At 37.5% G+C, this 12,940-nt stretch overlaps 1 protein-coding gene across 1 annotated transcript in view; it reads right to left on the bottom strand.

Annotated features, from left to right (window-relative positions):
• TMEM65 (transmembrane protein 65) overlaps positions 1–12,940 on the bottom strand; it is a 56,126-nt gene that overhangs the window by 7,778 nt on the left and 35,408 nt on the right. Inside the window, exons 3-6 of the mRNA XM_006879307.1 lie at positions 10,070–10,137; positions 5,958–6,012; positions 4,022–4,064; positions 2,380–2,485 (exon numbers count right to left, since the gene is read on the bottom strand). Coding sequence (XP_006879369.1) covers positions 2,380–2,485; positions 4,022–4,064; positions 5,958–6,012; positions 10,070–10,137 — 272 coding nt within the window. The remainder of the gene's footprint in view (positions 1–2,379; positions 2,486–4,021; positions 4,065–5,957; positions 6,013–10,069; positions 10,138–12,940) is intronic.

Genomic DNA, 12,940 nt, shown 5'->3' with positions numbered 1-12,940 from the left:
CTGAGGGACAACGCAGGAGGGGAAGACCCTCTATGAGATGGATTGATTCGGTGACTGGGGTAATCGGGATGGGTGTGTCAGAGGCAGTGCTTTTGGCGCAGGACAGAGCAGGGTTTAGGGCTGTTGTGCATAGGGTCGCTATGAGTCGGAAACGACTCGACGGCACATAACAACAACAACATGTGTGTCTGTGTACCGTCAGATCAGATCTGACTGGTACAGGAGGAGATTGTCCCTCCTTTCTCGGCAGAGCATCTGGTGGATTTGAACCATGCGTCTCTGGGATTGCAGTACAGCTTCTTGCCCCTAGGCCACCAGAGCTCCCCTCCTTCAGCTATCTTATCTGTAAGTCATATTGTCTGTGAGTAGACACAATTGTCCTTCTGCCTTTTAAACCTGTGATGCTGTTATGTACCAGTGAGTTGGAACCAAGCCACAACTGACCTGCTAGCTGGTTTTCACAGTAAATTTTAAGAGGGAAGAATCCCCATCTTCCTTCTGCAGAGCAGGTGGTGGGTTTGAACTCTGTGCCTTTAGGTTGATGTGCAACTTCTTATCACTAAGCCATCAAGGCTAGATGCCTTTTATTCTTTCCCTTGCCTACCTGCACAAGCTAGAAATACTAGAACAATATTTAATAAAAGTGTCAAGAGCCATTAATTTTGTCTCGATTTTGATCTTAAGGGGAAACATCTAGTTTTTCACCTTTAAGAATGGTAATTATTGCAACTTGAGTCAGTTTTGGTAGTCTGTATCTTTCTAGGAATTTATAAGGTAAGGGTTAATATACCCTTTCATTTCTGTTCCTAATAATTTGAGTCGTATTCCTTATTTTCCTCGATTTAATATAGCTCATAGTTTGTCAGCTGTGTTTTATCTTTTCAAAGAAGCAACTTCTGGTTTCACTGATATTTACTGTCTTTCTATTGTCTGGCTCAATAAGTTCTTCTCAAATCTTTATTATTACCTTCCTTCTGTTTGCTTATATTCAGTTTTCTCTTCTTTTTCTAATATCTTAACAAAAACAACAAGTGTATTCATTGTTTTTCCCTTCTACAGAGAGAAAGATACTGGGGAAATTTTCTTTTTTTAATTAACTGGTGTATTCCAAACTCCTGGGTTTATAGCTGATTTAGGAAACTAAACCACCAAACTAGTTGCTGTCAAGTTGACCCTTACTCACAAGCAGCCCTATATACAAAGGCCTCAAAAGGTTTCTATAGAGAATGTCTGTTTTCTCCCACAGACACCAAATAACCACATCTTTCTCCAGTAGACTCCTAATAATGTCAAATCACTGACCTTTTGATTAGTAGCCAAGAATTTAGCCACTGGCACCTGAATATCCCACCAGCAGCTCAAATTCAACATGCCCCAAGCAGAACTCTCAGAGCTCTGGTGGCCCAGTGGTAAGGAGTTGTGCCGCTAACCCAAAACCAAGTGATCTGAATCCACCATCTGCTTCTCAGGAGAAAGATAGGCATTTACCTCCCATGGGATTTACAGGCTCTGAAAACCTATTGGAGTGCCAGCTATAACTTGGTTCTGACCTAGTAGAACACAGCAACAACATTAGAAACAAAGCTCATTCTTTTCCCCTACAAACTAGTTCTTTCTCTTCTTGCATAGACTTAGTTGGTTCACCATGGTCCACATAGTTTCCTTCCCTTTTAAAACTCTTTTCCGGCTCTGCTTCATCTGGGGGTGAGGGTCAAGCTCTGCAGTACAGAAAATGCAACGTCTTCCCTGTCTGATCTATGCTCACTTGCCGTTTCCAATTGTTCCTCCACCAGCAATTCCTACATTTTCTATTCCAGGAATATCTAATTTCTTGTCTTTCTCTCAATAAAGTGCTTCTGTCATACCCTTGCTAGTCAACACGTCAAGAATGTCCTCGTTTGTCTAGTAATGTTATTAATAACTCAAAAAATCAACTTAGATCCCAGAATTACCCAGCAATTTCTCCACCAAAAGAACTTTCTCCATATAGAGTGTTACTTCCTATACTTGGATTATTTTTATAGCTTATACATATTACTGAAAATGTCACAAAAAAACCAAGTTATTTACGTGTCTGGTTCTCCACCTAACTAGTTCTCCCAAAATAAGTACAATTAGTCACCTTGTACTCTTCTGTCTCTAGCACCTAACATAAATCCCTTAAGATTAACTGAGTTATAAAAAGAATTTTTCTAAAACAACATCAAGTACACCTACTGAAAATAAGTCCATGAGGAATAAGAACTGCTTTCTTCTGGTAGCTATCAAGACTTGAATGATTTTTATTAAAAACTACCATAAATCAATGTATTAAATGTATCAAGTGTGTCTTGCTGTAGCAACCCAAATTTATTATCATGAACTACACAAAAGACTTACCAAATGTGCACTAACACGGGTTTGCCACATGTCAACTTGCTTTGGTGTGAGATCAGGAATTGACAGGCCCAACCGGGAAGCCAAAGCTTCAACATAGCCTGCAAGTCTTTTTTTTTTTTTAAAAAGAAAAAGTTAATTAGACAAATTTATTTTTTTTTCAAATAGATATAGAAATGTTTTCAGATAGCAAAATACATTTAGTAATTAGTGGTCTGGAAATTGCCTTAAACACTTTTGTAACTTTCTATCAATTCTAAATCAAAGTCACCTATTAAGCATAATCTTTTATGAACTATAAAAACTGCCAAATGATGCGTATTATCAATTATGACTCTTCACATCAGATACATTATCAAAAATGTACATGTAAATACAATTTAGTATTTAGAAAGGATTAGTCCTTAGTACATAAACTTTCAACAAAATCTTCATCTCTAAATGAAATTATATAGTATTTTAAAATAAATTACTTAAAAATCTATTGGATAATTTTGTTCTATCAAACATATCAGAGAGATATAAAAACCACATGTGTTGAAAAGTTGAAAGTTTAGTCACGATAGTTTTATGCCAGAAATTGCAAGAATACAGAATTTCAGCTTTGACCACAAAACAAAACAAATTATGCTTAACAGTTCACAAGCATTACCTTTGCTTAAATTCTAAAACTCAGTAGACTCTCTGTCAAGTTCAAATCTAAATCTCAAAACCTACCACACAAATGAGCCAAAGGAAAAGACAAAGCCAACAAAAGAACAAAAGAGTGTTTATCACAGTATTTAATTAAAGTCAACCTAGTCTAATTAGCCTAAGAAGGTTAAGTCTTTCCTGAGGCAGGGGATTTATCCCCAGTTCTTGCTATATGAACTAAAGTAAACAAATGCAAAGTCTGGACTTACATACAGCTCATTACTCCCCTAGAAAGCTCCACTCTTTGGAAAACATGCTCAGTGTCTTCCAACTTGAGCCTCATCTCTGAGTGCAATGAGGGGACTGAAGTGCTATAACGATGAGGTTTAAATCCCATTTCATCCTTGAGCATGGCCACAAAACACTTATTAGTCCTTCAATAAAGGAAAACCCATTTTTCTTGGACTGTATTTTTTAACAGAGGTCCTGCTGGTTTAGGAGTCCGTAGTGTGCTGTTCTGCTAACTAAAAGGCTGTGAGTCTCCAACGGTTCGAACCCAGCAGTTCTCAGTGAGGGGAATCCTGTCCCCCTGTTACGGACACACAGCCTCAGAACCCAACGGAGGGTGCTGCGAGTTGGAATCAATGCAATGGGAGTTTAAAAAAAAATTGGGGGTAATTTTCTAAACTGGATTATGATAGGTTAGCAGGGGAAAGGAGAATTATATAACAGAATCACTTGCAAAGTTTACTAAACTCAAATATCAGGGCCTCATCACAATGGAAACCAGTATATCGCGGGTGTAACACAGGCACTTGGCTTTTCCTAAGTTTCCCAGGCAATTCTGATCCACAACACAGATTTAGTACGACTGACTTGGAGTATTAATTTTAAATTTTTAGTTCTAACCCACAAAGATAAAAAAATATATTCCTTTTTCTAGCATGTTTCTAAACTAGAGAAGGAAAAAAGAGAGAAACATATATATGCATAAATAAATTAATAAACCTACCCAAGTCCAGCTAAATCTGAAACAAGATTTCCCAGAGCAGCAGCTAAAAAGATTGAAAAATGGCAAGTGAGTTGTAATAGAAAAGTCAGAAAAGCACGACTTCAGTACGTGATCAATCAAACACTGGTCTGGAAGAATGATCACATTCCTCAAGCTATACATCTATATCCAAAGTAGCCCACTAAACAGCTCTAGACGGACATTTCTCCTGGAGGATTCTACCTCCATTACACTAGGGGCTTGGGTTTGGTTCTTCTATTTGCAGATTCAGCTTGCATTTTGGTTTAAATATTAGAACACCTAGCTCTAACTAGTAGAAAAATTAAAAAAAAAAACAAAAAAACACCTAGCTCTGGTGAAAAACAATGTATACAAACTTTGTAAATAAACCAGTATAAAATAAAAAAGAAAGAAAAAACAAGACATCGAGCTTGGGTGGCCTAGTGGTGAGAACCTGGGTTGCAATCCGAATGCACATGATTTGAAATCGCCAACTGCTCCGAGGGAGAAGGAAATATCTCCTCTCACGCAATTAACTGTTGGAGGGTCAGCTATGGATCGGTTCTGACTTGATGGTACTCAACAACAACATACTATTTTATCTTTTCTCTTACAGAATTTAAAAAGAACTTGGATATTTTGAAATAAAGAAGGAAAAAGCCAAATGTACAGACCTGAAACTCAAGACAGAAAAGAAGAAATGTGTCTTGCATTAACTCACCCACCTCACACTTTCCGTGTAACAGGCCAACCCAGAACTACTCCCAAACTTCACCTTCCTCAAAAGTAGTGGAACAAACCAGGACTCAATTAATGACAATATTTAGACATTGTGAAAACATAATGAACGTTACTGAACCACTTGTGTGGTAATGATTAGAAATCATTTCTGACTGTACAAATGTAGTGACCTTAAGTACAGCAGAATAAAGCAATGTAGAGTCTAGTCCTGTGCCATCATTACAATTGTGCCTGCTGAAACTCATTCCTGCAGTCACAAATACGGTAACTCACATTACTGAACAATTTATGTACAAACTGTCAAAGAAGATAACTTGCTGTGAAAATTTTCAATGAAAACACAATAAAAATAAATATATGTTTTAACATTTTCATTATGATTTGAGTGAAAGTTTAGGGAGCAAACTGGTTTATATTCCAGTAATTCACACACATTCTGGATTTGTGACACTGAGTGGCATCATCAGGAGGTGGCAGCACTGTTCCCCTTTCACCCTTGTATTTACCCTTTCCATTTGTCCTTCTGCTCTATGCATTCCTTCCCGCAGTCTGAGCTCTATCTCTGGGCAGATGATATCTTTTAATCCCAAATGGCTGGCTGGTATTTTGTGAAAAGGCACTGAGACACACTACTGAGTGTGAGAGAGCATGCATAATCTTAGTTACCCTACAGGCTAATGTAGGCAACACTGGGCCATATTAAGAAAACGGAAGTTCAGAAAAGTGGCCAAAAAGCCTTACCTAAAAGAGGCACAGAGATGTAAATAGCAACACACAAAATAACCATGATTTTAGCTTTGTGGTAAAGTAAAAAAAAATTTAAAATGAAACACTTTAGTACTAAAATGAAGGGTGGAAAAAGAGAAGAAACTAGATTTTCAATACTATATTTCTTTAATTTTTCTACCAAACTGGAAGACAGATCATTTAATAGTGACCCAGGATAGAGATTTTGGGGGGTAACATATGGAACTAAGAGAAAATGTATTTAATATAATGTACCTCAGTGTGTATCCATTAAGAAACTTATCTAAAATTTCTCCTGGGGAAAAAGTGCTACAAACACAAAATCTGAGGAAGAATAATATAAATTAAATAAACCAGCAGATCTTAATGAGTAAAACTACCCGAAAAGTTATGCTGCTCTAAACGTATATATAGCCAATAGAACCATACCATTACTACTATTAAATACCTGCCATTGTTGAAATTCCCAAAATAATTCCAATAGACATCTCAATTTGGGTTCCCTGAAAATGATGACAGAGAAATTAATCTTCAAAGTTAAAGCTGCAGTGACTACAAGAGAACAAGCTAATAATAAAAACAAATTAGCAAATGAAAGTTAAATATGTCAAACATTCAGATTTGTGTATACACAGTATAACAATCCATTTAATATATGCATTGATAAAAATATAACAAAAAATACAACAAATACTATTTTAATCATCAAGTAAAAACAACACAGAGAAATAGAATTCGGGATTTGTATTTTTCTAATTTTCTAACAAAGGTGCTTTAACGCTTCTGAACACAAAGAAAATAAATTCATTTAAGATTAATTTATGATTGCCATATTTATACTATCTGTTGTTGTTATGTGCCTCTGAGTGACCTGCAACTCACAGCAAACATACGTACAACAGATCTGAACTCTTCTCTATCCTGTGCCAGTCTCACTGTCTCCAACACACCTGCTATCTCAATTACTCCAGTTACTGTGTCAATCCATCTAGGGTCTCCCTCTCCTGCACTGTCCATCTATCTTTCCAAGTATGATGTCCTTCTCTAGGGATTGGTCCCCCCCCCCGACCACATACCCAAAGTATGTGAGACAGAGCTTCAAAATCCTTGCTTCCAAGAAGCAGCTTGGTTTCAGCCTCTCCAAGATAAACCTGTTTGTTTTCTTGGCAGTCCATGTATGTGCAGTACCCTTCTCCAGCACCCTAACTCCAAGGCATCAATTCTTCTTCTGTCATCTTTGGTCACTGCCCAGCTCTCTGATGCAGAGAAAGTAATTGTGAAGACTGTGGCCTGAATCAGGTGTACCTTAGGCTCCAGACTGACACCTTAAACACCAAATTAATGTAGGCATCTCAAAACATCATGGACTTGGTATTCTTATGAGACTACATAATTCATTAAGTACAACAGATTTATCATAAAAATGAAGTTTCATTATATTTCCACGGAATTTATTTATTGAGATGGTTTAAGGCTAGGGTAATGGAGACAGGTGTGTTGGAGACAGTGAGACTGGCTCGCGACAGGGCAGGGTTCAGAGCTGTTGTACATAGGGTTGCTATGGGTCACAGGTGACTCGACAGCACATACCACCCCCCCCCCCCACCAAAACTCTACATCTGGATTTTCCTTTCTCTGAAGAAAGATCATAAGTATTTTTACTTCCACATTAAAGATAGTGGAATAAAGGGGAAGATATTTCATCAAATGAATGGCACCTAGCTGATAGCACAAATGTCCACCACAAACTTCAAAGCTTTGACACTAACAACAACAAAATCCTATGTCAAAAAGGGGGTGGGAAAGAGGCCCAAAGAGAAGGAAGATGAACATCCTTTTTTTAAAATGAATGTACATCTTTTATATGGCTGCAAAGAACAGGAACATGGGGAAGGGACATGATAGCTCCAGTACAAACGCACACACAGCACATCCAGCCTCTTTACCGGCAGTGAATCACCTGAAGTCACAAAAACAATCTGTCTGAGGGGAGCTCTGGTAGCCTAGTGGTAAAGAGCTGCAACTATAATCCCAGAGGTGCACGGTTCGAATCCACCAGATGCTCTGCCGGGGAAGGAGGGACAATCTCCTCCTGTACCAGTCAGATCTAATCTGACAGTACACTCACACAAAAATAGTAAAATAGTAAATAAATACATAAAAATCTGTCTGAAATATCTATATATACAAAAACAGCTAAGTGCTTAATTATCTGATAGAATTTAAGATTGAAACTCTAATATCAAGGAAAACCTTACATAAAGTTAAAAACATCTGGAGTACAACTATTTTATCTCCCTTAGTTACAAACAATTTTACATTAAAAGCGGCAGACATGAATATTAGCTGTCTTAAAGTCATACATAAAAGAATATCTTAATAAAATTTGTCTCAAACTTCTAGTTAATGCTATCAATTAACATGTTGCTGCAAATGACGTCAAATGTGTTTCTAAGCACGATCGTCAATTTAAAAAGTGTGCGGCAATGTGTTAAATTGTAAGAAAATAACCCCTAAAAAACCCAAATACAGTTATAAATACATCTTATTGAGAAATCAATACTCAGTATATAAAGCAGCTAAAATGGAGTTCAAACCCATTACTCTACAGAAATATTTTTATGATTATAAAAGGGTAGCAGTTAGAATAATAACTTAATAGAGAGGAAAACATCAAATATCTATGGCATGACAGAACAGAAGAACTAAGGATCTCCTTATCTTCAGAGAGTTAAGGCTGGGTGTCAAAAAAGAAAAGGTATTGAAGACTGATGTTTATACATTACACACACATATGATAAAAAGGTGAAAAACATTCTTAGAATAACAATGACCATTTATTTCCATTTTATATATTTTAGAATTACATTATTGATGTAATAGAATCTCAATGTTCTATTACAAAGCTTCTCCAAAACATTTCAGTCTCTGAATTAGTCTGCAATTATCACAGGATAATATTTTTGCCACACCTATTACTCATCAGTTCCTGAAGTCAGTTGTTCACAATATTTACAGGATAATACTTTTGTCACATCTATTACTCCTCATCAGTTCCTGAAGTCAGTTGTTCACAATATTTATTTCAGTACTATGAAATAAGAACTGGTGAAAATTTCCTGAAACTGAATTTAAATATTAATTAGATTAACAATTATTATTCCTATGGAGTCAACTCTTTTGAGGCAGTAAAAAAAATAGCTCATTAACAAAATGAATAATGTAAAATAGTGAGCAGTACTGCAATAATTTGACTTTATAAAGTGTGAATTGTGTGGAGGAGAGGGGTTTGTTTTGCTTGTTTTGATATCTACTAAAACACAGATGTCTGCTAGTTTAGGTATTATTTCAATGAAATGATTAGTCTACTTTGTAAAAATCTTATTCAGGATCTACTGAAGCTACTCAGCTTTTCAATTCTGATCTCTATTCAAACTCTTTCTTCACCCCTTTTTATGCAAAATATCTCAGCACGTCCCTGTAGGAATGCTAGTGGTCTATCTAGAATATGAATATCTATTTGAATAGTATAGATAAAACAACAGTGTATAAAAACCTACCCTTGAGAGTAATGCTATCTTGGTGTCCATAAACAAGTAATTCCTCTTTTTCCTCCTCCCACAACGTTAAGTAATATATCTCTAATCCACTTGCTGCTAATATCTGAAAGATTTAATGATAAAGCATTTTTAAAATATGTGCTAAAAATTGATCCTTGCCTTCTTAACTGGACTGTGATCATCTCCCATTTACTCTGACCAAATAAGAGAAGTGGATAGTGTACTGGGTAGTTTTAGAAGCTTGCATTTTAATCCTTGTCCTATTTCTGACTTTAGGATCTGGACTCGATATTGAGACTCACTACTAAAGGTGTCATTACATAGTAAGAAAGGGAGATCCACCTTCGATGAAACTAAGTGTAACAAAACTTTTTTTTAAATTTCATTTTAATGAAAGTTTACAGAGACTAGGGTTTCCAGACATTCAGAGAACATCTTTATATTAAAATGACCAGAGGAAACAAACTTTTTTTTTTAAAACACTACCATAGAAGAAAGGCAAAGGGGGCAAGTTCACAGAGTGTGAGACGGAAACTCCTGCCACACATGCTGTGGCCCCTGGCTCCTCCCTTCTGCCCCCGTCAGAAGAGGAAAGACCAGAGATTAAATTTCTTATAGAAACACCCTTTAAAACAATTCTGCAGGGGGAAAATTGAACAAGGAAATAAAAAAAAATCTACATATGTAATTGGAAATGCCTATACAATTAAAGATTATCTGAAAAGTGTTACATACTTTTTTAAAAAAATAATGTCCAAACTAGGACAGGATGATCTACTCAATTGCTGTTTTTATAGTAGACTAAATGCTTTAGTATAGTCGTAATGATTAATACATATAGATGCCTTAAAATTTAGCTACAGCTTAATATGAAATAAAGTAAAAATAAGTATTGTTCACTATGGTATTAATATTAATAAGTTATAGCTATAATATCCAAATTAGGGGAAGTTTGACATTAATTTATTTATTTATTCAAAATAGAAGAAAAAGAACTTACTGCAACAATCATAATTGCATTATCCAAAAAGCCAAACCCTATGAAAGGTATCGCATTGTGGATGAATACTGAAAAACACCAAAAACAGAAAAATATATTTTAAGACTTTATTATTTTAAAATAACAGCAGCAAATTCCATACAATTAAAGTCTCCCAAAATGTTTGAAAATCATTGGAAATATTTTTCATTACCCAAAGTAAAAATATCCTGTAAGAGCTGTTTAACTACTTAAGAAGCTGTACTGAGAGTAGGGAAGACATTATGCGAAATACAATGTGAAATTATTTGTATTTAGCCTTTGCATTGTCTTCAATGGCACCTAACAACAACAGTAACACAGATATACACACACATTTAATGTCAGAACAAATCAGTAATTATATACAAGTACCATATTTACCTTTTTGCTACTGGTATCAACGTATTTCTCTCTCACACACACACAACCCTAAAGATTGGTAACATAAAATCAGTATTCTCTCAGACTCATACAGCCCCTCTGTAAGTTTTCAGAGGCTAAATATCTTATGGGAGGTGAATGTCCATCTTTCTCCAGGAGACAGCTGGTGGCTTCCAAACACTGGCCTTTGAGTTGGTAGGGTAACTCCTTACCATTAGAAGTAATGAATCAAATTTCAGAGAAGTTATTTGGCCATTTTTACTCATTTTTTTTTTGTTAAGTGCCTTTTTTATCCCCTGCTAACATCATTATCTGCAAATGCATTCTCAAACTGCAGGCAAACAAAAATCTGGTTCAACTAAAATATGTAACTTAACTTTTTCCTACCAAACGCTTATATTAGCTCATTTGTTATATAATCTAAATGTCTTGAGATTACATTAGATATGTAATTATGAAGTACTAACAACTAAACTAAACCCCCTCCCCCCATATGCCAAGTTCTTTATTGGTTTCATTTCTTGTATTTGAAATACTGTGCAATGACATCCTTGACCGGCGATTCTTTGCCATAGTCCTTAACATCTACATTAACCACTGCCAACGACTTTGCAGGACTTTCCTTCTCGGTCAGTTTTGCAGAGACCTACCCATTCTCCAGGTTCTTCCTGTCATCAGCCTCTGTCGGGTTGATTTGCTGTTGTGCACAAAAGGCCTCTATAACTGGACAGACTCATTACAGATGGATGCAGGCACACAGATGGCTGGGGGCTGGTCTACGGCTCTGGCAGCTTCATGGATTCCACATGCTTGGTCATCAAGGAGGAGGGCGGTCTTTAACACCTCTTGTAAAGCGGTATTGACGTCCATTACACCTCCAGCAGCAAGGCCTTCCTGGGCCACAGCAGTGGGTTACGGGTGGAGCCTGAACGCACCCGTGTCTCCGCTTCCTCCACACAACTGGGAAAGAGCACTAACAACTAAACCTGTAGTACAGAGTGGCCTCATTGTTTTCTATTTTGATTTTCCGAACACTGCAGAATATCTGCTGTCTGTCATAGCTGTGCACCGCAGAGTAGTAACGGACCCACAGCTGACCCTCTGCAGGTTTTGGGGGCAGTTAATCGCACTAGAGGAGACTGCGCGTCCTCCCACGGAGCAGCTGGTGGTCTTGAACCACGCGTATTCTGCATTGCAGCGCAACTTCTTGTCACCAGGCCACCAGAGCCCCCTATGGAGTGTAGAGAAGATGCTAAAAAAGAACTAAACTGAGGACCACTAATCTAGAAAGGAAGCGAGAACTGAAGGCACGGTGAAAAAGAGACTCAAAATTGGGGATAATGAAAAGCTTTATTCTAATGACGATGTTAAATTGCCAAGCCAATGGCAACATTACAGGAACTGATTTTTTTCTTTAAATAAATCTTAAGTTCTGAGTTTTACACAACACACACACACACACACACACATACACACACACGTATAATCTCTTTAAAGTATCAGTCTTTTTCTTCTTCTAAGGTAGGAAAGGAGGAGGAAGCAGGAGAGGAAGACCCTAGATCATCAGATGGATTGATTCAGTGACTGGGGTAATGAGTAATAGGTGTGTTAGAGACAATAAGATTGGCAAGGGACAGAGCAGGGTTTAGGGCTGTTGTACACAGGGTTGCTAAGAGTTGCAGTAGCCTCAACGGCACATAATAACAACAATGTAGGAAAATGCACAGAAAAACATAATCCAGGAATTAATTGCTGAGGCAAATTCTGCTCCAAACAGAGAAGACTAAAGGGGGGTGGGGGTGTGAATCTACCCACAACTGGACAATGAATGAAAGAAGAATTAGTGCATTTGAGCTATGCTATTCGAGAAGAGTAGTGAGTATCCCAGAGGGCCAATAAAACCACAGAATGTCCTGGACAAAGTGCAGCCAGACTGTTCCTTAGAGTCAAAGATGATCTCACATACTATGTACATGTTGTTAGGAAAGAGACATCCTGCTTGGAAAAGTGGAGGATCGACCAAAGAGAGGCCGCCCTTTCCCAGATGGATTGACACAGTGACTGCAGCAATGCACTCAAGAGTATCAGAGATGATGAGGATGGTACAGGACAGGACGGGGTTCAGATCTGTGGTTCACAGGGTTGTATGTGAGTCATACTTGACACTCAGTGGCACCTAACAACAGCCCATAACTACTATCAGTGAGGAAAATGAAGAGGGAAACAGAACATATCCTCATAGGCTTCAGAGAGACCAACTCATTTCCAGAAAGTGGCGCTGCCATTAAGGTGTGCCAGTGGGATAAGCTACCATCCAAAGTTAACAGAGTAAAGCTGCCATGTCAACAGGGCAAAAGAATGGGGCCTTGCTAAAGGCGGGGAGAGAGGCTGCCACTCAGAGGGGCTACAAAAATGGGACTGTACAAAGCTAAAGACATAGAGCTGCCACCCCTGAGGGTCTGGGATATG

This window comes from Elephantulus edwardii, unplaced genomic scaffold, assembly GCF_000299155.1.
Source record: "Elephantulus edwardii isolate Elephantulus edwardi_28Jun2011 unplaced genomic scaffold, EleEdw1.0 scaffold00003, whole genome shotgun sequence".
In the NCBI taxonomy this organism is placed as follows: Eukaryota; Metazoa; Chordata; class Mammalia; order Macroscelidea; family Macroscelididae; genus Elephantulus; species Elephantulus edwardii.
The sequence above is the reverse complement of the archived record's forward strand: the minus strand, read 5'-3'. Positions and strand labels throughout refer to the sequence as shown.